At 39.1% G+C, this 26,191-nt stretch overlaps 4 protein-coding genes across 4 annotated transcripts; 2 read left to right on the top strand and 2 right to left on the bottom strand.

The window, feature by feature from the left end:
• Window positions 1-1,526: 1,526 nt before the first annotated feature.
• Window positions 1,527-2,549, top strand: B0H65DRAFT_507989 (uncharacterized protein; the record flags this gene model as incomplete). The annotated part of the gene is made up of 1 exon (XM_062828193.1): window positions 1,527-2,549. The coding sequence occupies one exon, from the start codon at window positions 1,527-1,529 to the stop codon at window positions 2,547-2,549; it is 1,023 nt and encodes a 340-aa protein (XP_062683114.1).
• Window positions 2,550-6,289: 3,740 nt separating this feature from the next.
• Window positions 6,290-6,508, top strand: B0H65DRAFT_406992 (uncharacterized protein; the record flags this gene model as incomplete). Its single annotated transcript, XM_062823812.1, has 1 exon — window positions 6,290-6,508. A coding segment is annotated over one exon (219 nt), but the record flags the coding sequence as incomplete, so codon positions are not given.
• Window positions 6,509-12,206: 5,698 nt separating this feature from the next.
• On the bottom strand, window positions 12,207-12,359 carry B0H65DRAFT_423386 (uncharacterized protein; the record flags this gene model as incomplete). Its single annotated transcript, XM_062824451.1, has 1 exon — window positions 12,207-12,359. A coding segment is annotated over one exon (153 nt), but the record flags the coding sequence as incomplete, so codon positions are not given.
• A 10,863-nt stretch (window positions 12,360-23,222) lies between these two features.
• Window positions 23,223-25,291, bottom strand: B0H65DRAFT_162925 (dihydrolipoamide succinyltransferase). The gene is made up of 4 exons (XM_062821269.1): window positions 24,669-25,291; window positions 24,176-24,514; window positions 23,724-24,116; window positions 23,223-23,667 (listed from the first exon to the last, which is right to left on the bottom strand). The coding sequence occupies exons 1-4, from the start codon at window positions 24,909-24,911 to the stop codon at window positions 23,371-23,373; spliced, it is 1,272 nt and encodes a 423-aa protein (XP_062683117.1). The 5' UTR covers window positions 24,912-25,291; the 3' UTR covers window positions 23,223-23,370.
• Window positions 25,292-26,191: the final 900 nt, after the last annotated feature.

Below are 26,191 nucleotides of genomic sequence, written 5' to 3' on the forward strand. Positions count from 1 at the left end.
ACTCTTCTAACTCTTTCTAACACCCTATTCATTTAGGGAGTATATACTAGGGTTTTAATAATTTCGATTCCTTCCTAACGTCCCTAAATAATAATTGAATTATTTTAAAAATCTTTAGAACCGAAACTAAACTTTATACTACCGTCCAAGCCTAAGACTTTCACTTTTAAATTTATTTAGCATTCAACGTACTTCTTCCATTCTTTAATAGCTACTAAACCATCCTTCTTTTCTTAAATTATTTTAATTCAATAAAAGCCGTTAACTATACAAATAAAATAAACCATATATTTATATCTTATATAGCTAGGAATATTATAATTCTAAATATTAACCCTTATAAACTCCAAAGGATATATTATAATTAGATTAGAAACTTTATATACGATATCTATTAATTTACTCTTTAAATAAGTATTAGAATTATTATAATTCCTAATACTAGCTAGTTTTATGCTAATATCCTTATAAATCTTCAAAATTTATTCTTTTCCCGTATATATTAAACGGTATTATATAATATTGTAATTCATTATACCTAATAGGGCTAAACCTAACGCTTAACGATAATACTTTTAATCGATTAATTCCGGTAGTAAAATTAGCAAAATTGGTAGGTTATTCACGCAATAGTATTATACTTGGTATCCTTAGTATCTTTCTTTATTAAAAGCGAGCCTATTTATTTCTATATTCCAAACTATATAATTATCAATTAGACCCGTTATCGTTAAAAGGTTAATTGGCGTTAATAGGGAGAATATTATATTTTCAATTTTAATGACGATATAATCTCCGGAAAGTATTAGTAATTTTAATTTAACTACCCTAATATAATATAATTTCAACGATTAGCTATTACCAATTTAAGAATTTATAAACTTTAATAACGTGTATAATTCAATAAACCATTTAACGTCGTTAAAAATATTTAATATATAGCCGCTATCGAATATCACTATATTTGTTGGAGGTATCCCGTGTCACGTGCGGCCAGCCATGGCTCCCTTCTCCCTTCACTGGCTATGGCCCCACCGCACAGGGACCTCCCTTGCCCTACTTTTAGACCTCCAGACTTTACACATAGTCTGACCTCTACTCTACTCAATACATCACCATCATCATTGATTCGTTCGTTGTCGTTCAGCCTATTCACAGGTTATGAGCCCTCTTGACGCAATCATCGTCAATCCTTAATCGCATCAGCGATACCCTCATTTCCTCGACGTTGCGCGCAACCGATCAGGAATCCCCCCATCGCAGTCCTCGACGTCGACTCCACCGACAAGGCAACCCAGACAAGCTCAACGTTGCATCGCGACCGACAAGCTTCCCCCCAACTCATCTGCAGTACCAGCAATCTCGCTACACGACTGCGATCGAACCCCCCCACCTCTCGTCATCGTCGTCAAGTCAATCAGTACGACTGACACCTCATGAGAACCATTCACGGCCCGTCAGGTACATCAGCCGTTCCCCAACAGTCTATACCTCTTCATTTGTCCATGACAGCCAGCAACTACACGATGGGAGAGATCTCTTCACTCATCGTCCTCAAGGGCGAGTCCAACGTTGACAACTGGAATCGCGCGTTGCGCTGTGAGCTCAACTGCGCCGACATCCTCGAGTATGTCACTACCGACGTTGCTGAGCCGGACAAGGCCACCAAGCCAGACGAACACAAGATCTGGCGTATCAACAGAGCCAAGGCTATGAAGATTATTCAAGCCACCCTCAAAGATGACAAGGTCACCACTACCCTCAGTATCAACGGCTGGGACCAGGACAGCACCGACCCCAAGTATCTCTACGATCTCATCCGCAAGACCGTTGGCAAGGTTACCAACGAAGCTCGTGCCGACATCCTCGAGGAGTACACCACTCTCCGTCGCGGCAACTTTGACTCCATGGCCTCCTTTCTTGTTCACTATGACCTTCTGCGCAAGCGCGTTGCCGAGTGCGGCCTCAAGATTGATGACAAGGTTGAAGTTCTCAACCTCTACAACATGGTCAAGCGCCAGTACACTGTTGACGCTAAGTTCTGGGCCGCGGAGATGGCCAAAGACAAGCTCACTACCCTTCAGCTGCTTGCTCATCTGTCTACCCTTGGCAACACTGAGGCTCGCATGCCTAATCTAACCGTTCAAGTCCAGAAGTCTTCTACCAAGTCTGACGATAAAAAGGACACCAACAAGACCTCTTCGTCTAACAATAACAGCAACAAGGACCGTAAGGGCCACAAGCAGATCACCTGCACCGACTGCGGTCAGTCTATGCGAAACGATTTCAAGCACTTCGCATGCGGTCACCACCGTAACCCTCGTACGGCTGACTGTTGGTGGTGTGATCCCGACAAGGCTCCCGCCAACTGGAGCAAGAAGAAGGAGGCTACTGAGAAGAAGGCTAACTCCAACACTGGCACAACCGCGGCCACTGGAACTACCAATACCGCTCTGGCCGCTCCTGGTGCCACTGGCTCAGCTCTACTCTTTGGCAACTTTGGCTTTGGAGGCCATACTTTTGCCCACTTCAAGAAGGATTTGCATTAGAGTCCGTAGCGAAATCAAATCATGTTGATTCTACATCATTTCAACTACAGCATTCAACGTGCGATATCGCTGAAGTCCAACAGGCTCCTGAGGCAACACAACAACCTATGAAAGACTTGGTAGTCTACGATTCTGGTTGCGGCTCTAATATCTTCAACCATGTTAAATGGTTTACAGACCTTCAACCTTTACCAGAACCAGCCAAGCACACCATCGGTGATGGCACGGTTACCTTATCATTCCATATTGGCACAGTCGAGTTAACAATGCCAACTAACAAGAATGTCAACGTTCGAGTCCGTATCAAAGACGTCATCTACTCTCCTTCGACGCCAGCCAACTTACTGTCAACCAAGGCACTGCTTGAAAGCGGCTTGATTTGGGACATGAAGACCAACCAGATTAACCTCCAGAACCAGAAGTGCACTATTCAATGTGATTACATCAACGAGCTGGTAGTTCTTCCAGTAATTCAACCCTTCAACTTCGACCAGTCTAGAATCGAGACTAAGAACGTCATGCTCGCTTCTATCAACTATTCAACTATGCACAAGAGGATGATGCACGCAGGAAGAGAGCAGGTTATGAAGGCGTGCCAAGAGGCTGGCATTACCCTCAGCAACACCCATGATCACTTCTGTGATGGTTGTATGCGTGCAAAGGCTACTGATACTATACCCAAGCATGCTCATACTGTTACAACGATTACTCCGGTGCAGTTTATCCGTGGAGACGTCATTCAGCACAACCACCCGAACCATCTAGGACAACGATACTGTGTCCACTTCATTTGTGAAGCCTCTGGTCATCACTGGGTTGACTTCTGTACAACCAAGGGCGAGGCATTTACCAAACTGAAGCAGTTCAAGAAATGGATTGAGCTCCAGACAGGTCTTAAAGTCAAAGTCGTTGGACTCGACGGCGGCCCAGAATGGGGGCTTCCAACCAAGGAGTTTCAGAACAGTCAACTACACAAATGGGCCAACGAGGAGGGCGTTCAGATCTACAAGACGACTGCTCATACCCCATGGATGAACGGTAAATCAGAAAGAGCTGGAGCGATCATTATGGAGCGCTCCAGAGCCCTCATGATCGACCTCAACATCCCACCCCATCTCTGGTCCTTCGTTGTTCAAAGCGTTGTTACCGTGATGAATCTGATGCCCTCAAAGGCAAATCCAGAAGGCAAAAGCCCACATGAGCTACTCTGCAGAGCCATTCCTGGTTACCCCAAGGACGAGATTAAGCCATGGATCAAGCACCTGCGCACTTACTTCTGCACCGCGTACTATTACATCAAACCCCAGAAACGTACCAAAGGCGATAAGTTCGAGGAACGAAGCCGCCCTGGTCGTCTGATCGGATACGACGATGCCCATGGCCGTATCTACTGGATCTGGGACCCTGAAACCGGCCAGATTATTCGAGCCAGTGCCGTGAAGTTCGTCGAGACAGATCAACCAGAATCCCCAGAGGAGGAAGCTCTACAGCATGCCGTTGTCTTTAGTGATCAAACTGTTCAGGAGATCAAAGATGTCACTGACAGTGGAATCCAGTACTGGATCAACGTTACTGGAACCCGCGCGCCGGTAGATTCCCCAACCCCATCTAAACAGGTCACTGACAAGTTCAACCCCACTACAGAGAAGAAGGACATGGTCCTCGAGCTCCCGCCGACTCAATACCTTACTCCAGAAGCCACGAGATCTCCAGAACCGGGACCGTCGTCTCCAGAACCCCTTCCCGACTCCTCCAACGAACCAATGCGATCTATAGAGCAAGAGGAGGACTTTGTTGACCTCGACAACCTGGCCGAGGAGGATCCCATACCAGGAGCGTTTGATGAATCATTTGATGGGTTTGAGACTGCAGATGAAGGAGACACTGCTCCTGATGAGCACGCTGGTGCCGCAGACACGTCTCATTCCACCCCTCCCCCTCAAGATCAAGAAGCCCCTGCTCCCCAGACCGTTGTCCCCGTCAAGACTAAACAACCCGACTTGTTCCTCGAGATCGCCAGACTCCAGCTCGATTCCCCCACACCAGCTCAAAGACAACGAGCTCAAAGGCCGCTGTCAGAGTCTCCAGACCCGCTTTCAATGGAACAATCTCAACAACCAGAGACCACGGCAAATGAACCAGCTGAGCCAGAGCAGGCACAAGGAAGCCAACCCTCTGAGGAACCCGCTCCGGCAGTACCTCCAGAGGTAAGCGAAGGCAGACCTCGTCGCTCAGTGGCCAAGCCACCCGGTTTCAAGTACGACGTTCAGCGAGCCGTTGACGGTAACAACAACGTTGTTGATCCCAACCCGGAACTCCCCACCTTCTTCCATGGCATCGCGGAAGCTAGCCGTGTGACTCGCATCCCCGAATACTGCCTGACAGCCATGAAGGTGCTTCATGACCTTGCTTGCGCTAAGATAGACCGTATCATCCCCAAGAACTACAACCAAGCTGTCAAACTGGCCAACTACAGATCATACTGGTTGCCAGCGATGGAGAAGCAAGTCAAGGCTCTGGAGGATGCAGGAGTCTACTATTTGGTGAAGCGAACCCCAGAAATGCACGTTTTACCTGGCAAATAGGTTTATGATGAGAAGTACAATATCGACTTGAAGGAGTATTTGGCTCGAGCGAGATGGGTAGTCTGCGGCAACTTTGAACACGATAAATGGGATCTACAGGATATCTATGCCGCCGTCGCTAACTCGGTCAGTGTGAGACTCTTCCTTTGCATCATGGCCATCAACGATTTCGAGTGCGAACAATACGACTTCAACACCGCCTTCTTGAATGCCCTCGTTCCCAAGGATGGCAAGAAGTATTACGTTGAACAACCGACTGGCCTTGAAAAGAAGGATCGTCACACATGGGTATGCCAGCTGGTTCGAGCCCTGTATGGACTAAAACGCAGCCCCCTCTTTTGGTTTGAGACCTTACTGCCAGTCCTGAAAGCACTGGGCTTCACACCCATAGGTGCAGATTTGTGCCTCCTGGTGAACAATACCCTGGGTGCGATTATGGTTCTTTACGTTGATGACTTCCTCGTGGCAGCAGCCAACCTCAAGATTATCACCCACATCAAAGGAACCCTGGAAAAGAAGTTCAAACTCAAACATCTGGGCCCAGTAAGGACCTTTTTGGGCTTTGACATCGTCAGAAATCGAACTGAGCGCACCGTCTTTATTTCCCAGGAGCGGTACACCAAGACAATCATCGAGAAGTTCACCAAAGGTCTCGCCAATGGCCAAGACCTTCACCCGACAAAAACACCCTGGCCTCCGGACTTCAAGATCCACGGGGGTGAGAAAGTTTCTGGTCAGCAGAAAGCCTACATCAAGAGCACAGGCTCGTTGAACTACCTGTCCACTGGTACCCGACCGGACATCACGTTCACCGTCAGCAAGCTGTGCGAGGGTAATGCGAAGCCAACCGATCGTCGCATTACCGTGATGAAGCACCTTTATCGCTACCTGACTGGCCATTCAGATCTGGGTATTGTTCTGGGAGGACGCTTCTCACCGACTGATGGCCGCCTCGATCTGCAATTCAGGGCATATGCAGATGCCTCTTTTGCAGACAACATTCCAGACAGGAAGAGTACAGCTGGGCACGTCGTGTTCCTTACTTGCGGTCCCATCCACTGGAAATCTAAGAAGCAGAGCCTTGTCACAACCAGTACGACAGAGGCAGAGTTCGTGAATCTGGTTCCTACAGCGAAGTCACTGGAATGGATTGGAAGCATGTTGAAAGACCTGGGTCTTGGAGTCAACACCAACCAGATCCTTTACACAGACAGCGAGAATGCCAGGAACCGGGTGTTCAACGTAAACGTGCCGGCTCGTAACCGCTACATCGATATACGATACAAGTGGTTGATTCAGCAGGCGGAAATGAAGGCAATCAACGTGATCCATTTGGCCGGGGAGGATATGCCAGCAGACGGATTGACGAAGGCATTGAAGGCGGATAAGCACGCAAAGTTCGTGAAGTTGATTGGCCTTGTCCAGCAGAAGGTTCCCTGGACTTAAACACCAAAGGAACCATCATCATGTAAACAAACACCATGTAAATAGTATCTCGACTCTATTAGAGAGTCTTTCGGTCTACGGGGGTGTGTTGGAGGTGTCCCGTGTCACGTGCGGCCAGCCATGGCTCCCTTCTCCCTTCACTGGCCATGGCCCCACCGCACAGGGACCTCCCTTCCCCTACTTTTAGACCTCCAGACTTTACACATAGTCTGACCTCTACTCTACTCAATACATCACCATCATCATTGATTCGTTCGTTGTCGTTCAGCCTATTCACAATATTTCTATATAATAAAATTGCCTCGGGAGCTTATTAGACTTTAACGAAATTAAATTAAACGCTATTACTACTCTATATATATTTAGAAGTAAACGGTTCCAAATCTATTAGGAGCTCTAGTAAAAATCCTCTAAAAAATCGTCGTCGAAGGATAAACCGCCCAATTTAAATAATAAATTTAAATTAATAGCCGAGGTAGCTAAATTACAAATATTAGAAGCATTGCCAACAACCGCAGCAATTATTCCTCCTATAACCTTATTTTTCTCTTCAATAGCCTTCTTCTTATTCCTCTATCTATCCGGGGCCTTATTAAGGTCGCACTACTAATAATTGAAATACTCCAAAGTACGGTAATAACTACAAGGGAAGTATTTCCAACCCTTAACAATCTTCTTATTACATTTTTCGTAAATAGTACGGTTCCAATCGATACCCTTACTTCCATTATTCGTAGTCTTAATTTCAATTTTAATAACAACTATATTACTAAGACACTTCTTAATATTAATTAAAATCGATAGCAAACTTAGGAAAATTTTAATAGTTAGGAGACCTTTATTTAAATTAGCGGCCTAAAATTTAGTATTAATAGGATAAAAGTATTTAATAATATCGAAAAGATTCGTTAATTCGACAATGTCGTTGATTTTGTAATTAATATCCTTAATGCGTTTGCGAAGGGCTTAATAGCGTATGAGGAATAATTCGAAAGAAGTAAATAAAGAGTATTTAAAAGTTTAATATTCGTCGAAGACGTTGCTTTTAGCCTCGTTAGTAATGCTAGAGATACTATTGTGAATAAAATTATATAAATACTTCGGGTCATCGTTATCCTTATCCCAACTGTTAATTAAGGGACTTGCTCGGCGGGCAGTGTCACTTTTCTCCGCGGGCAGTGTATACTGCCCGTATAGTAAACCCTACCCTAATATTCCTCCGCGGGCAGTGTTATATTAAGGTAGTGCTATTTAGTAAGCGGTCTTTAAATTCTGCCATTCAGGTATAAGAATTAGGGTTACCCTCCTCGTTAAATCCTTTCAATTTGCTTCAAATAATTCGCTTTTTACTTTTAGAGTTTAAACTCTTGCTGTAGTTCCTTCAAGCGATCCCCTTACTCTTTCGAATTTTAACGAATAATTTGCCCGTAAAAAACGTATTACAATACGTTTATTACTATTTTAAATAGTAATTAGAAGCGGGAGGACTATAATACCTTTAAGAAAAAAGCTAGGAGATTAGGCGAGAGGGAGGGTACTTAAGTAAATAAATTAACTAATATTACTACTTGGATTTGTATCTTCTAATTACTTTTCTCTATTTATATATATATGCCTGGGCGACCTCAACACCAAGAAAATATTACAAAATATTACTAGAATATTGAAAATTACACGGAATATAATAAGGTTAGAAATTATTGTGATACTGCCTGCGGAGGGATATTAGGGTAGGGTTTGCTATACGGGCAGTGATATTGCCCGCGGAGAAAATGGACACTGCCCGCCGAGCAAGTCCCTTAATTAATAGGATAGACTAGATAGCTTCGTTATTAATAGTCGAGTGGATAATACCTTTAACTTTAGTACGATCTATATACTACTTGGCTAACGCCTTTATATCCTCCTCCATAATTGTATTCTTTACCTTGGGAATAGGAATCGAAATTGCGATATAAGGTTTTAGGCCGAAAGAGGCGAATTGAACGCGCAATGCGCGAACCCAAGCGTTAAAGTTAAATTTACCCTTAAGGGGAATTAAATTCGCAGTCGTATTATACTCTATAATATTGTACTAATAGCTAAAATTAACGGGAAAATTCACTAAATTAATAGGCGGAGTCGTAGTCTTTAGGTTCGAAGTCGAGGTCGTAGTTAATAAATAGAAGGTTACTAAATTACTGAGAATTTTTATTCCTCGTAGTAGGTCGTAATTTTATTATACGTTAAGGTCGATAGAAGATTTTTTATTAACGGGCGGGGTTTCGTAGTGTAGCGTATATACAAATTATAGTACAACGGCGATTTAATTAATGGGGCGTACAAAGTAATTAAAGCGATTACGATATTGTAATTAGAGGGCTTATACCTTCTTGGATTAGAGGGTAAAATGAATGTGTAGATGTGTGTGCTATGGAGAGAAGACTAGAAAGGGAAAAGAAATGTGGAGGGCTAGAAATATAGGAAGGGTGTGAGGGTATGGACCTACACGACAAGACAAACCTCTACACGTACCAGGGTCCCCCCTATAATTAGCCTTAGTATAACCAATAGAATGATTCGCATTTTCTAATCTATTCTATGCCTAGAACCTCCATATATTTCATTCCAATAGCTTTATAAACTACCTCGTATATAGTACCCAGACCTAGTCTACCAGCGCCGTCACATTACCCCCCCCTACACAAAAGACTCGTCTACGAATTTACTAAATAATTATATAGAATATTATAAATTATATTTATTTCTTCCTTATAATACGCCGTAAACGCTTTAATCCTTCTGCTTCGGGATATTTATCGTCGTCGTATTCCTCCGTATCTTCGTTAAGCTAATTTATTAATCGTTTAGGCGGGCCCGGGGCATCTAGGTTAGTTTCGTAAAAGTCCTAAAGTGCCTTCGGTATATATTTAAAATTAAAGGTAGAATATTATTTTAAATCGGGGTGCTAACTTCTCTAATCCGTATAATAGAAGAGCTTTTTATTAGCTACCTTAAATATTATAATTTTATCGATTTCCTATTCGGGGTTTCCGTTTTCGTCCGTATTAACTGGGATGGGGTATTCGAATATTTATCCCGGGAGTAGGTTATTATTGTACTTCTATAAACGGTCCGTATAGAAAACGTTAATACCCTTCTAACTTTATAATAACTCTAAACGGTAAGAGTGCCCTACTTTCTTAATAATCTTATAATAATTATAAATATTAGGGAAATCGAATTTATTATTAAGTTAAATTATTGTAGATTAAAGCCTTTTATTAATAATAACTTTATTTCCCGGTTCGAAATTGGGTTCCCTCCGCTTCTTATTAATTTACGCCGCTTATTATTCCTATACCTTTAATATCGTTTCCTTAACGTACTTAATATACCCTTAAATTCATTAGGCTTAATTTTACGCCTATTCCTAGGTTACTTACTCCGCCTATAGTATATTAGGGTCCTAAATGCAGGCATCCTAGTCGAAAAGTATTCTTATCGGGTATCCAAACATAATTTCGTAGGGAGATAGGCCTACGCTATCTTGGGGAAGGCTATTTTATACCGCGTCCAAAACTAGGATAGTTTTAAATTAGTCGTCTTAATAATAATTAATAAAGGGTCGGAGGCGTTAGTCGATATAGGTATTTGTAACATCCGCTTGGCCAGCTATCTAACTATATTCCGCAATAGCCAGCTTTCACCTTATTTTCGTTAAATTTAAAATCTCGTCCGTAAACTCGGACGTAAATTACGGACCTCCCTCGGAAATTACTTCCTCTAATATACTATAAATATAGTAAGGTCCCTCGTAATATATTCGAATAGTATTGCGAACCGTGGTATTTTCTATATAGGGGGTAATTCAAGAGGACGTCGATAAGCGGTCGATTATTATTAACGTATTATCGAAACCGTATTTATCCTTTAATATCTTCTTAAAATTTATAATAATAAATATCTACTTCCGGGCTAACAGGGGAATTGGGTATAGTAAATTTAATATTTTATCCTTTAGGACTTTGTTAACTTTGTATATGGAGTATAAAATTTTTTATAAAACGGTCGATATTTCCAACTATACGTAGCTACTAATATTGCATCTTAAGAATCGCTCGGATTTTATTCCTTTTTAAATAGGCCGTAATTAGCGTTAAATAAATAATACCGTTGAGAGGGTATTGTGAAAAGCACAGTATGTGTGTTTGTTTGAATGTATATAAATTGATAATCCGAAAGAAGAACTAAGAGCAAGAAGCTCGCGTGCGGTCGATGACCAAATAGAGTGTACGCGAGTCTTATCTAATTTATAGACCTATATAAGTGGGGTGTGTAACCTGCAGCCGCGGTTCAATCAATTGAACCGCCAGTGCAGTCGTCAGGGCGGCGCCAAGGCCTCGCAGGGCACGTGCACAGGTCAGCTGATCTGACATGTGACAGCACGATACCTTTCCGGTATCAATAAATTTCGTCGATAGTAATACGGGTACGTAGGTTATCTAATTCGGGAATGATTAAATAATCTTAATATATTAGGAATTTATTGATTAATATAATTAAATTAGGGTCCGACCTATAAGCGCGAACGTAATATTTTTCTAAGGATTCGTCTTTGCAATTAATTTTTTTAAACGTATTTATTAATTCGTATCCCTCTGATTCTACTAGATTTAATTCTATACCCTCCTTATTTAATATTATAATTAGGACGGATTCTTTTACGAATCCGTCGGTAGTTATAATAGAGGTAATTATAAATACTTCGATTCCCTCTTCCTCTACCGGTTTAAATATTTAAAGGGTATAGTACATATGATGGAGGCTGGAAGGCGACAACGAAAAGGGCTTGATTGTAGTTGTCTAACGGAAGAGGAGAAACGGAAACCAGGGCAGCCTAAATACCTGGAAGGGAGTGCCGGTAATGGAACGGCCCAGTGAATGGGCAAAGCCGGTGAATGGGCGGCCCAGGGCACGGACTTCCAACAAATAATCTGACGTTATCGATAAATAACTAAAGATAAGGAAGAAAAAGGAAGAAAGAGTAAGAAATGCAACCTCGAAGAGGGCATGGTTAAATACATCAATGCAGCCAATGGCATTACACGGAGGCATGCAGCCAATTAGGAGGAGCCTTGGCGTGAGCATGGACCAAGCCATGACATTACCCCGCCCGCGGAAAAAGACTCAGCCCCAGAGTCGACCATATTTGTTATCCATCTATTTATCTATGGGAAAATTGTTTATCAAGGTTCTCCTTCTTGAGCCTCAATCTCTAAAAACCTTATCCGGGACGTCATTTTCCATCTTATCTTCAATGCCCTAACCCATCACCATAGTGTCGGCGCTCCAATGTCTTCTCAAAGTCTTCTAACGAATGAGAGGCTCTAGAATCATAGCTCTCATCCGAATCGTTGCCGTCGTCGTCATCGTCCAATGCCGAAATGGTATTGAGGTAAGTACGTGAACCCGAGGCCTTAGTAATGATATTAATATCCATCTCATCCTTGTCTTTGCTTTTGGATAATAATAATGGAAAACTATACTTATCCTTTCTCTAGTATCCGGTAGCCTCTTTAAGCTTCTACAAATACTCGTCGTACGTCTTCGGGATAGGTTGAATTAATTGCGCTCTCGTACGAATTTAGTTATTGAGAGCTCGTTGAAGTAGTAAGATCTTTATTAATTTTGGCCAAGTATTTACTTTTACCTTATAACGCAACCTTTTGAATTTAGCTAAGAAAATAGAAAAGATATTGTTTCCTTGGGTAATTTTATGTAAGGTATCTTCGGCTTCCTAGACTTTATTCGGATTATTAAAGACGCGAATAAATTAGTCGAGAAGATTTTGGGGGTCCTAATTCGCTACTTCCGCAACTATAGCTAACTATAGCATTACTAAGGCCTGGACCTTTCTATCGAAACGAGAATAAACGTAATAAAACCGAACTTCAACGTTACTAATCGCGGCCTTATTAATACGTAGCTTAGCCTCGATTGCGGGAAGCTAAATCTTAAAGGAAAAGGGTGCTCCTACAAATTTCTCAAGATCTGGAAGCGAGGCCTTCGATTTAGAAGATAAAGAAGCTTAGCTTCCTTAAATTACTAAAATAACCACCTAGCCTTTAAGGTTGTGATACTCGTTTTATAAAGTGTTATAGGAAGTTTATAAAGAATTTTGAAAGGTTTATAAAGAATTTATAGCCGTTTAAAATATAGAAATTTAGTTATACAGAACCGTTATAGGATTATTAGCTATAGTAAAAGAGGTTGGATAAAGTTTGCGAGAATGAAAGGGAGAGAACGGAGTTAATAGGAACGAATTAAATCGAGGTTTAAAGAGATAAAAAGAGGGGAAAGAAAGTGTTGAACTTCTACATGAAGAGGGGAAACTTGGAAAAGTTATATATGTATATACAGATCTAAGAGATTGAATGCGGCTCGAACTAAGAAATTGAATGCGGCTCGAATTGAATTCGGATCCGGGCCGGCGGTTCGGAGTAGAATTGAGTTGAGGCTCTATCGGACCCGAGCCTACGGTAGCGGAGCGGAATTGGGTTTCTTAATGCCGAGATGAGATTGCTTCCGTCGTTTGACGTTATAGTAATCGGTAGTGCTCTATAGATTTAATCGTAAACTAGTCGCTCCTTCCAATTAGGGTTCAAGCCCTATTATCCGGACTACGAATTTAACTCTGCCCGTCGGTGTAAAAAACGATTAAATAAAAATCCGGGTTCCCAAAGCGCTTAAAAAAAGGTTTGAATTGAATTAGGACTTTTCAAATGAAAAAATCGGACGAAAGGCCGTAGCATCAATCTAATCTTCAGATGAAAGAAGGATCTTTAGTTAGGTGTTACGTACATAGATTTCGAAGCGGGAGTGTATACGAATAATTTGACGTTATCGATAAATAATTAAAGATAAGGAAGAAAAAGGAAGAAAGAGTAAGAAATGCAACTTCGAAGAGGGTATGGTTAAATATAGGGCTCTACTACTCGTGCACTAGTTGTTGTGTTAGTCGTGCACTAATACCCCCAGGGGTTAGGGTTCTGTGTGTGTAAATATCAGGGTGTGTTTTTGGTGATACCGCCCATGGTGTTGATAGTCGTAGAACTAAGGCTCGTGCCCGCCAGCCGCCTAGACCAGCCGCCCGGACCAGCCGCTTAGACCAGTTGCATGTGCCTCCCCCTTTCTTAATACATTACCGATATCATCATCGCCAGTTAATAAAGATTATAGGATTATTCAAAATATTGCACTCTATACAAATCTCTATACATTTTTAATGTATATTAATCGCAGACTATCGTGAATAGTATTTATAGGCAATGCGCTATGGTGTTGATTCTGCGCGCGGTCTTTTTGGTTCGATTAATCTTGTTAGCGATTGATTGCGTTTAAAAGGGTAGAAGTTCAAAATCGCCAAGTTCACATACCTGACACGTATAACTGGGTCTGGGCGGCTGGGTCTGGGCGGCAGGCGGGCACGAGCCTTAGTTTTACGACTATCAACACCATGGGCGGTATTACTAAATTAATAACCCAAAATCTGACCATAGAGAACCTTAACCCCATGGGGGGATTAGTGTACGACTAATAAAAGGATAAGTGCACGAGTAGTAGAGCCCTAAATATATTAATGCAGCCAATGGCATTATACGGAGGGATGCAGCCAATTAGGAGGAGCTTTAGCGTGAGCACGGACCAAGCTATGATAGGATTTAACTTTCTTAAATGAATTATTAGTATTACGGGGGACGCCGTTAGGTATGAGATATGATATACGTTATTGCACGGAGGAAGCTATCTAAATATACATAGCCAGGGCTAAAGTAGGGCATAGTAGCAATATAGGTCTCTAACCCACCTAGTATATAACTTCTACCAAAGCTACACAAGCCAATAGCCCAATATAATATAGTATAGTACAATGTAGTGCTATAGCAACTAATATAGGGGTTTGCCCTATAATACTACCCTCTACCAAAGAAGCTCCCGCTTCGAAAATCGCTATTTACATTAAATTATCCTTATTCCTACCAAATAAATCCCTCTATAGGTACGCCTAACTAAATATCGACAAAAACCCTTAACGTACATACTAAGACAGGAAGCTACTTAGCGCTTAAATTCTTATCCAGGGGCAAAATACTAGCCAAAATATTACTAAATATAACCCTTCCCTCGAAATATCTCTCATTACACCTAATAATCCTTCTATACTTCGGGAATGTACCCAAACTACTTAAAATCGTCTATATAGACCCGATAATTCGTCTCTCCTATTACCAACCCCCGTAAGGGGGTACTATAAAGGCCCTATAATATAGCGGCGTACAAGGACGCTCAAAGCGCCGCTACTAGTATAAATAATATAGAGACTATATATTCGAATCGTGTTTATACCTCTTTCTTTCTCTTTTTTATAATATAATTATTAAAACGCTCTATTTATTTACACTAACGTCTCACAACCATTATATAATTTTATCCGAACTAGGGAGATCGATCTAGGGAGACCTATTTACAAATGTCCTATAGTATAGTAAAGTAAAGAAATTAAAATATAAGAAAATTTCGGACTATCCCTTAAAGTAGGTTTAAAAAAATTTTTTCTCTACAAATTTAGGGTAGGGTTCGCGCTATAAGTCCTAAATTCTTTTTTATCTTTTTTTTAATCTTTATCCTTTTTCTTTATAATTCTAATATTCCTATAAAGAAGTAATAATAATTCCTTAGTTAATTCCGTAATTAATTCCGTAATCGGTAATAATAATTCTAGTAATTTCGTAATTGACTGCTTCTTTACCTATATTGGGAGAGGTAGTATATCCGGGTTAGTATTATAAAAATCCTAAATAGTATTATTGTAACCTTTAAAGTCCTTTATTAATTATTATAAAAGTTCGTCGATATCCTTCTATTTAATATAATATATCTATCTACTGTTATCCGTTTTACTATAGCCAACGATACGCTCGAACTCCCATTCCTACGTGTCATTATTGTAATCGTCTATTTTTATTATAATTCAATTATAATTTACTCTAATATCCTTATCGATTTCCTTTTATTTAAGAAGCCCCGCCGCATCCCAAAATCTAATTATAAATATATAAAATACCAGGTTGACCTTCATGTTAGTTGGCAAACGTAATTTAATATAATATAAATCCGCTTAAATAATAACAAATAAACTTTCCTATCTAAAAACAAATTTAGCTTAGGGTTTACCAGTAATTAAATTCTTAATATTAAATAGGACTCTATCGCCGACTCGGTATTTCGGGGCATCGGACCGTTTAATATTCGTATTATCCTTGTAGCGGCTCTATACTTATTTAGAAAGGGTAATTACTCCTTCCAAAATAGCTTAAAATTAATTAGCGACCTCTATTCTTCTAAAGAATTCCCTCTTTTATGCGTTAGAAATATTTGGAGGGTACGGTTTTATCGGCTCAACTCCTATATAAAGGTAATAACTATAATTAGTATAGAAGGGTATAACCCCCGTTATTCCTAATACTATATTATTATATACAAATTTAGCTAGAGGAAACCAATCCGCCCAATCATTTTAAACCCAATTAATATATAGCTTAAAATATTATTCTATCTCTATATTAATTCTTTCGGTCTATCCGTTAATTTAGGAATAGAAAACGGATAATAATTTTACTACAATACCCAACCTCTCGCAAAGAATTCTCTAAAATACTAAAATAAATTAGGAGCTTCTATTTAATATAATATTATCTAGGAAGCCGTAAATATTATAAACCTTTTCGATAAATCGATCTACCAATTCTTACATTTCCAATGTCTCTATAGGTATATAATACCTTATTTTGGTTAACCAATTGACTACTACTACTATATATCTATATATCTTCCCATTTCTCTCGTATAGAATTATTAGTATAATATAATCTACTAAGACTTCCTTTTATAGTATAAAAAGTACTAAAAATAATTTTAAATAACCCGCGGATAAATACCGTATAAATTTAGTCTTTGCACAAACCAAATAAATTTTATAAAACTCCCTTACCGACTAATATATACCTAATTAATAATAGTCTATATCAAACTAGGCGTATATTTTCTTACGGCCCGAATAACCTCCTAATTTAACTATATATTATCTATAAATAAATAATGGCTAAGTACTAATATTGTCCGGGTCAATAATAATTTTACTATTTTAATACACCCGGCTTCATTATACCCTACACTCCGTAAAAGCGAATTTAAACTTCTATTTAATTTTTAATATCTATTTCCTTCTATTCCCGTCTTCCAAATTAACAACCATTTCCTATATCAAATTCGACTTCAAATAATTTTCGTTAATCAATTTATATATAGCTTTAATTGCAACCAATTTATACTAATTTAATATAGCGAATTATATTCGATAAAATTCTTTATCCTTATCTTCGAACCCTACTAATTATATTTTACAAAATTCTTCCTCCTCCTCCTCGCTTTCGAAATTAGCGCTAAAACGTTCGGAGTTAATTAGTAAGCGTTTCCGTACTCGGAATCTATCGTCTTCTTCACCCTATAGGCAGTCTTCTAATTTTCTATTTAACGTATCTAGCCGGATATTAGCTACCCCTTAGCGGTATATAATACTAAAATTGAATCGACTTAAGAATTCTAACCAGCGTATATAGCGAAGTATTAATTATTTTATTATTCTAAACGTTTTAAAATTCTTATAATTAATAATAATCTCAAATTCGTCTTAGATACTTTCCAACTCTAATTTCTATTCCTCTAATACTTTTATAATAATTAAGAACTCCTTATTATATATATCGTAATTATATTCCTAGGTAGAATACTTTAATAAAAAGTACGTAACGGAGTAGAAAATACCGTCGTCTCCCTATTAAAATAATATCCCTCCGGATACCCATTTAAATATATTTATTTCTACGACTATCTTCCTATCCTAATCGAAGATTTTAAAAACCAGCGCTATTATAAAAACGTATTCCAATTATTCAAATACTTTCTAATATTTAATATTCCAATACTACGCTACCTCCTTCTTAATTAATTTATAAAGTAGTTTAGCTATACCCGAAAAATCTTTAATAAACCTTCTATAAAAATTCGCAAACCCTAATAAGGATTGTAATAATTTCTTTAATTCCGGGGCGTCCTATATTATAATTACTTTAATCTTCTCTAAATTTATCTTAATACCTCCCGGTATAATAAATTAGCCCAAATATTTTGTTTTAATTATATAGAATTTGTATTTCTTAATATTAATTTATAAACCGGCTACTTCTAAACGTTTAAGAATTTCTATAACGTATTTAATATATTCCTCTTCTACTTCTAAATAAACTAAAATGTTATCGAAATAAGCTATCGTATATTTATCCAACGTATCGTATAGGATATCGTTAATAAAGTTCTAAAATATTATAAATACTCCTTATAGTCCGAATAGATATACTAAGGATTCGTAAAGGCTAAATTTAGTAATAAAAATTATTAAATACTTATAGCCTCTTTTTACTCGAATCCTATTGAAGGCGGCGATAATATCGAATTTAATAAAAATCTTTACTTTATAAATAATATCGACAATCTCTTTAATTGGCGGTAATAAATATTTCGTTTTTAGTATAGCATTATTAATTCCTCTATAATCTACGTAAATACGTATATTACCGCCCAGTTTCTCAATTAATAAAACTAGTAACGTATATTCGGACTATAATACTCGGATAACTCCGCTCTTAAAATTGTCGTCCAACCATTTCTTAATAATATTAAATTCTATTAGCGAAAAGGGTCCTAATTTAGCGTTAAGAAGCTTTGTTCCCGGAATAAATTTAATTTTATAATTATATAAGTACTCTTAGGGCAAAGTTTTAATATTAAAAGAGTTAGCAACTTTCTAATATATATAGTAATATACTAGTATTGTAATTTTAATTTCTACCTCTATAGCCAATAATCTATCTACTTTTTCATAGACTTTCTTAACGTCTTCCTCGCTAATCTTTAATATTACTTCGCCAACTCCCTATTTGTAAATTAACCGTAGGAAATAATCCTTAAATTTCTTCTTATATTTAACTCTTTTCTTTACGCAAATATCCTCGATTATCTCCTTAATAACCTCCAACTTCCTTAAGCCGTCGATAACGACCTCTCCGGGCTCTCCTTCCTCTTCTATTACTTTAATTTCCTCTACTTCTATACGTTTAATTTCCTTAATAATCTCTACCCTACTCGTAACTACAATTTCTAATTATTTAATCCTTATAACGAAATTGAAACTCGCAATATTAAATTCAAGAATATGCGTAATATTAATTAAAACTTTACTAACGTTTAATAATTTAACGTATTAAAATATTTAATTGTATACTATTTACTAATTTATATTTAATTAATTTAATTTTAGGCTTCCGTATTTCTAATATCTCTATAGGGTCGTGAGATAGTATTATAATTTACGTACCCTCGAATAATTTAATAATTTATAGAAATTTAGAATCTATACTTCTATTTACTTATTTAGCAATCTTCGTAATTATATTCTTCGGTAATTTATAATATATCAAATATCAACTAGTATCGGAATTAATAATAGCCTAGCCTCCTAACCCGGTACTAAAGGTTCTATAGTAATTTTAAAACCTAATCCGTCGGCCGGCGGCGGTTATAATAATTCGAGCTCTAATATTAATAATAACCTAACTTTATAATTTAGTATTAAAAATTCTATTTCGACTTCGGGACCCAGTCCGTTAACCCTATTACATTTCAACGTCCTAGGTACTCTTATTTAAAAATTTAGTGTATCTATGAGAAAGTATTTATTCTTTTTATATTTTTCCCTAAAGACTACCTCGCTCTTTTCCCAATCAATAGTTAGGTTATATTATTATAGCTAAGGGATACCCAAAATAATAGGGTTCTCCAATAATAATATAAATAGTAATATATCGATATCTTTATTATAAATTCCAATTCGCATCGTTACTTTTATAAATTCTTTAATATATATATTAATCTTTCTATCTACTAATTATAATAGTTTTAAATTATAAAAATTCTATACTGGTAATTTATTTTCTTTAATAAAATATGAATTGATAAATACTCTTCCGGTATAATTATCATTAATTAATATAAAATAGTTTACTTTACGCTTCCTATAATAAAAGTAGGAAGAAAGGAGTATAGATTTCTATAGTTTAATACTAATTATAATAATTAATAAAGGTTCTATATAATATAAAAGTACTATTAAATAATCCAATTACTCTACTAATTCTATATACCCTACTAATTATCCCTCTACCTGTTTATCTTCTAATTCCAATTCCTTCTCCTTCTCCTTTCCTTTATCGGAATATTACTTCCGCTAACAACTTATAACGGAAATACGGCATTTCCTTAACTACCGTTATTATCAATTTAATTGCCGTTAACTTAAGCATACTCGTCGCCGCCGTCGTTAATAATATTAATATCGTCACCCGTCTTATTATTATTACTATAACCGCTCTAAGTTAATTTCTTATTAAAATTCTTAAATCTATTCTTAAAATTAGCGGTACTATTAATAGGACTTTTACTATTATCCAAATTGAATTTAACGTAATAAATCTTCTATTTATAACCCTTATAGCTATATTTCTCGTACTCGCTATTAGTAGCACGTTTCTTCCAAACAGTTTTAAAGACTATACGACGGAAAATAACGTCCAAATCTATAACGTCGCCTCCTTAGGAAATAATTTTAGGGGCGCTATTATTATTATATTTATTATTAGTACCCTAATAGGCGTTGGCCAATTTACTATTAAATTAATAATCTTCGAAATTCTTAGCGAATTTACATACAAGTTTGAACTAAGCGTCGAAATCGTCGTTAGTAGGTTGATTCTATTAAATTAAAACAATATCTTTAAAAGGGCCTTTAATCTTCTATTTCAACTAGAATATACGTATAGCATTAATTATAGTATAATAATTAACCTATATAATAAATTTATCTTCGAAATCTTAAAAACTATCTTTATATTAGAACTACTAGAATTTACGCTCGGTATCAATCTTTATATCTATAGTATTATACTTAGTATCTAAATAATGGATAAAGGCTTCGGCGTTAAATTAGGGCCAATCCTTAAAATCGTTAAATATTATAACCTTTTCTATATTTACTTCGAAGTTAATTATAAATACTTTACGTAAGTAATGATAAATATATAAGAATTTATGCTATTCGGTCTAAAAATAATCCTTATCCTACTTCTAACAAAAACGTATTTTAATTCGCTAAATATAATAAGTATTATTATAATCGAATATAATTTTACTATTAATATCGAAAATATTAGGGTCCGTAGTCCGACGACGGGTTAAATAATTTAAAGGAGAAGGGAGGCGACTAAAACCGCTACTACCGCTACTAATACTTCCTCCTCCAATACTTCCGAAGCCGCCGCTAAAACCTCTATTAAAAATTCCTCCGGTACCGCTAATAATGCCGCTAGGAACACTAATATAATAATTATAAAATAAAAAGCGTAGGCCGTTATTATTTATTTCTAAGTCGGCGATTTTAGAACGTAAGGACGTAATTATACCCTTATAATTATTAATTTCGTTAATAGTACCGATAATTTTACTATTATAAATATTTTTTATAATTTTAGCCTCGTTAACGGTATTATAATAATTTCCCCTCTATTTAATAACCTCGTTCTATAAGTCCCTAATTTGATTATAAATATTAAAAACTTTAATTTCTATAATTGGCTTTTATTTAATTAAAATTATATTCTCTTAAGGTAGCGGCTGCTATAATAAGGTCGATTATAATATAAAAGATTGGAATATTAAAGAAATTAATAGCTTTAAAGTTAAAATTTATAAAACAATAGTAATTAGGAGCGACGGCTTAAACCGTACATTACAATACCGCCTAATTAATACAATAAACGGAATTATTACTATAAGTACCTAGCGCGACGAATACTAAATTTCTATCAGTAATAAACTATTCTTCGTAATCGTTGCCGGCTATAGTATTATAAATATTTAAACCCGTAATATTAATATTAATACTCTCCAGATTATTAACGAAGGCTATAAATTCCAATTGAATCAACTCCTCGGATTAACTAATAGTCGTATTATTAATTAAACGACTATAATATCCTTAGAAGCTACTTATTTTACTAAAAATAAAACAATCCAAGTAATATTAATAATTTTATTAAAATTCCCGAGGTTTCGCGCTTAACGAAAACCTTTACAATAATACTCGGTCGGGTTACTTATAGCGAAAACGACGAAATTATTAAAAAAATAAACGAATTAAATAATCGCTAGAAAAACTATTCGTTGCAAATCTTTATTGAATAAGCGCGCGCAGCGCAAAAGAAAGGTACAACAAACTATTACGGGGGACGCTATTAAATATAAAATATAATATGCGTTATTGTACGGAGGAAACTATTTAAATATATATAGCTAGGGTTAAAGTAGGGTATAGTAGTAGTATAGATCTCTAACCCACCTAACACATAACCTCCGCCAAGGCTACACAGGCTAATAGCCCAGTACAATGTAGTGTAATATAGTGTAGTGCTATAGCAATTAACATAGGGGTTTGCCCTGTGACAATTAGGTTAATTTAGAGTAATATAAGAATATAAAATAGTTAATAGGGTAAAGTTAGAATTCTATTTATAATAACGGATGTTAAATTGGAAAGAAAAGAAGAGAGAAAATTATAGTACAAACGTTTAGAGCCTTTTTAATACATTAATTATATAAATAATAGCGGACCTATATACGGGTCGCTAATAGCTAATCCTTTTACTTGTATTCTCTTTACTTACAAAGTGAAGATTATACGTACTAAAATCCACCCTATACTTAGTCTTAATATAATTAATTAAATGAGATGTATCCCTTAGTCCGTGCTACGACTATATACTATATTCTAACATCGTACACGATACCCATCAGACCCAGTCCGCTAGCGCTATCATAATAGTTCTACTTATACCTATTAGAGGCTTCCTAATTAGACAGTCGTAGAAGAACTTATAACCACCTCCTCGGAACCCAGCTACCCTATACTGCCTAATTAGTTCTTACCGAGGTGTCCTTATAATGCTTGATAAAATAATACAAACTAGGATACCAAATAAAAAGAAAAACTTTTTGCTATAAATCACTATATGATAAGACAGACGATAAAGCATATAATGATAAACGCGATAAGGCATACGACAAGGCATGCTAGTGTTCTCGAGCATAGCACTCGCTAATGCTATAACAATTCCTATCCTCGCCTTTCTAGCTACTTATTTAATTTGTTTCATTTAACGTTCCTATAAAATATTGCTAGTTTTTCTATGCTTTTTTAATAAACTATTTGCTTTGCCTAAAAAAATATACTTGGATTCAGCAAGTACGTTTTTATCTAAGAAGCAACCTCTAAATTATATATAACCAGATATTTGTTATACTTTGTCCGACTATGCTAACGCCTAGTAATGCACCATACCAACTGAAAGTCCATACAGTAAAAGTCTACAGGATGTAAAAGGAAAAAGAACCTTCGGCGGTGTTCTGCCTTAGCCTATCACCCCTGGTCAATTTCTGCCACTCTCCTTCTGTCCTCATATCCCAATCGCTCAACCCCCACTACTTTGTTATTCTTGTCGTTGTCCAATCCATGTGATGTCTCGGAGCACCAGAAGCCCGCTACGGAACACAAGATCTTTGATTTTTGCCACTACGACAACTTAAAGAAGCATCTTCCTGGGGTCCTCAATGTACTCCTTCACCTTGACCAGGAACTGGACTGCCTCCCTGCCATCAAGCAGTCTGTGGTCGTAGGTGAGAGCCAAGTACATCATGGGGCGAATTTCAACCTTTCCGTTGACAGCAACAGGGCGCTCCTTGATAGCATGGAGACCCAAAACTGCGCTCTGAGGAAGGTTGATGATCGGGGTACCCATCAAGGAGCCGAAAACGCCTCCGTTGCTGATGGTGAAAGTGCCGCCAGCCATGTCCTCAATGGTGAGCTTACCATCACGAGCCTGCAGTAACAGTCAGTAAGGTGGTATAAGCAATCAATAGGCGCGGGAATCCGTACCTTTTTGCCCATATCAGCGATAGACTTCTCAATGCTAACGAGGTCCATGCCTTCAACATTGCGGACCACGGGAGTGACAAGACCCTTCTCGGTGGCCACAGCGACACTGATGTCAACATAGTCCCGATAGACAATGGTGTCACCGCCATTGGGACCCTCAATCGAGGCATTGACGGCCGGGATGTCGCGCATGGCCAAGACACACGCGCGGGAAAAGGCACTCATGAAGCCGAGCTTGACACCGGTCTTCTTGAGGATCTCGTCCTTGTACTGCTTGCGGAAATCCATCAAGGCCGACATGTCAACTTCGTTGAAGGTGGTAAGCGAGGCAGCCGTGTTCTGGGACTGCTTGAGACGCTCGGCGATGCGGAGGCGCATGCGGTTCATCTTGACCTGTAGGGTGTTAGTTTGCCCGATTCACCACTCTGTTCGCCCAGGAGCCGTGTACTTACTCTGCGCTCCTCGCGGTTGCCCAGTGTAGCCGGGGCCTCCTTCGCAGGAGTAGTCTCCTGCTTGGGGGCAGGAGTTTCCTTCTTGGCGGGCGTGGGAGCAGGAGCAGCGGCGGGCTTGGTCTCCTGCTTAGGCTCCGGAGCCTTCTCAGGAGCAGGAGCGCTGTCCTTGGGAGCAGCCTCCTTGCTCTCGGACGCGGCCGGCTTTTCGGCACCGCCCTCCTTGGGCGCACCACCAAGCTCTAACCGGACGATGTCCTGGCCGACTGTGACAGTGTCCTCCTCATTGACGAGGAACTCCTTGATGGTACCGGCCTCGGGAGCGTTGACGGCAACATCGATCTAGAGCCCAGTGGCAGAAGCAATTAGAAAGCTGGTACATGTGCCGCTGGCGAAATATGACGGTAGCGTAAGGGAGGACAGGGGGCAGGCAGCATGTGCTCCAAGCGGTCTAGGCTCCGACACCGGCACGGGACTGAGGAAGCGTTATACACACCTTGTCGGTCTCGATGGTCGCGATCTCCTCGTCCTGCTCGACATAGTCGCCAACCTTCTTGCTCCACTGCTTCAAGGTACCCTCGCTGATGGACTCGGCCATTTGGGGGACTTTGATGACCTTGTCGGCGTAGGTGCGGACATGCTGGAACTGCAGGGGAAGCTGTCGGAGCGCGGGGTTTGCATTGCAGAGCGCGAGTTTGGGAGCGGCGCGGGCCGCAAGACGAAGACCTTTATACAGCATAGTGGCGGGATTTCGGGCAAGAGAGCAGGAGTTGGCAGGGGCGCAAGACAAAGATGTGTCTTTTCAGAGGTGTTGTAGGACTATAGGTTGGGGAAAAGAGCGTCGGACGGGAAGGACGCGAAATTGGCGGTTGTGATAAGATTGTCGTGAGGCTACAGGTTCTGACTCGGCGACAATGACGCAGCACCCAGCACGGAAATCTGCCGGGACAACCGGAAAACTAACGGTCAGATCATCTGTGACCCGGAAAGAGGGTACATTAACTCAATTGCATTCCAGATATCATAGAAAAACTCCGAATTCACTCCCGCATGAAATGCGACTCTCGCGCATCTCCAACAAATGCGCTTTCTCTTGCCCGGCCTAGTTCTACATCAGAGCGGTACCTCTACCTAATGGAAAGCTGTGACTTTTTTTTCTCTCCGCAGCGCACGGCTTAACACTATGGATCTTAGCTGAGTGACGAGCAGCTGGAGCCCCCTAGAGGTACCAGCCTACCTAGGTAAGCCGTCTGGCCGCCCTTCTCCACAGCGTCACGGGGTCAGCCTCGTCGCAGTTTGCCGGGACGGGGAACGTCTTCTGGAAACAACCCAAGGATCGCAAGAATCATTCTGAGGTGCCACCCGGTAACATGAACAGTCCAGGGATCAACCTGCACCAAACACCTTTAAATTGTCGCTGCTAACAAGCCTTCCAGGCTCCTCTACCCTACGGGCGGTTCTTTGCCCCCATCAGCAACAGGCATCGTCGAACGTTTAATTATGAAAGATTCCCGGAAGACAGCGGACCTAACATTCTGCGTAGATGTTCAACTCACATCATTCCATATTGGACACCATTTGCTTGGCGGTGAAGGTCCGAAGTTACGTCTATATGCCCGCGCGGTTCGCTCGGTAACATGGAGGCTATTTCGTAGCGGTACATCCTGCAATGCTGCTCATCCATCTTCTATCCTGTTGTCCGTACTTATAGTAGAGAGAGTATGTAGCATATCTTAGACGCTTGGACCTCTGGTTCGCCCATCCGTCCGGGTCACCGTTTACACCGTCGGAGTAACGGATTTTATATGCCAACGGATGCCGGATGACCCAGCTCTCGAGGCTTTTAACGCCACCTCGATATGCACCACTTCCTCATAGGAAACTGGCAATTTACCTGAGCAGTCGCAATTTACTCTCCGCTATCTTAAGAAGCCGCATTTCGTCATTGCAGCAGGGTCGAGAAGGAAACTGACAAGTCGAGACAGGTCCGAATTATTTGTTAGGTTCAAGTTACTCTTG

This window comes from Neurospora tetraspora (genome assembly GCF_033439725.1).
Source record: "Neurospora tetraspora strain CBS 560.94 chromosome Unknown B0H65scaffold_3, whole genome shotgun sequence".
Taxonomy (NCBI): Eukaryota; Fungi; Ascomycota; class Sordariomycetes; order Sordariales; family Sordariaceae; genus Neurospora; species Neurospora tetraspora.

Bases quoted from the DNA above. Each gene is read 5' to 3' on its own strand.
- B0H65DRAFT_162925 (XM_062821269.1), bottom strand. From the start codon at position 24,911: ATGCTGTATAAAGGTCTTCGTCTTGCGGCCCGCGCCGCTCCCAAACTC. The intron at 24,515-24,668 runs GTGTGTATAACG...ACTGGGCTCTAG, and splicing joins CGACCATCGAGACCGACAAG to ATCGATGTTGCCGTCAACGC. The intron at 24,117-24,175 runs GTAAGTACACGG...AACACCCTACAG, and splicing joins GCAACCGCGAGGAGCGCAGA to GTCAAGATGAACCGCATGCG.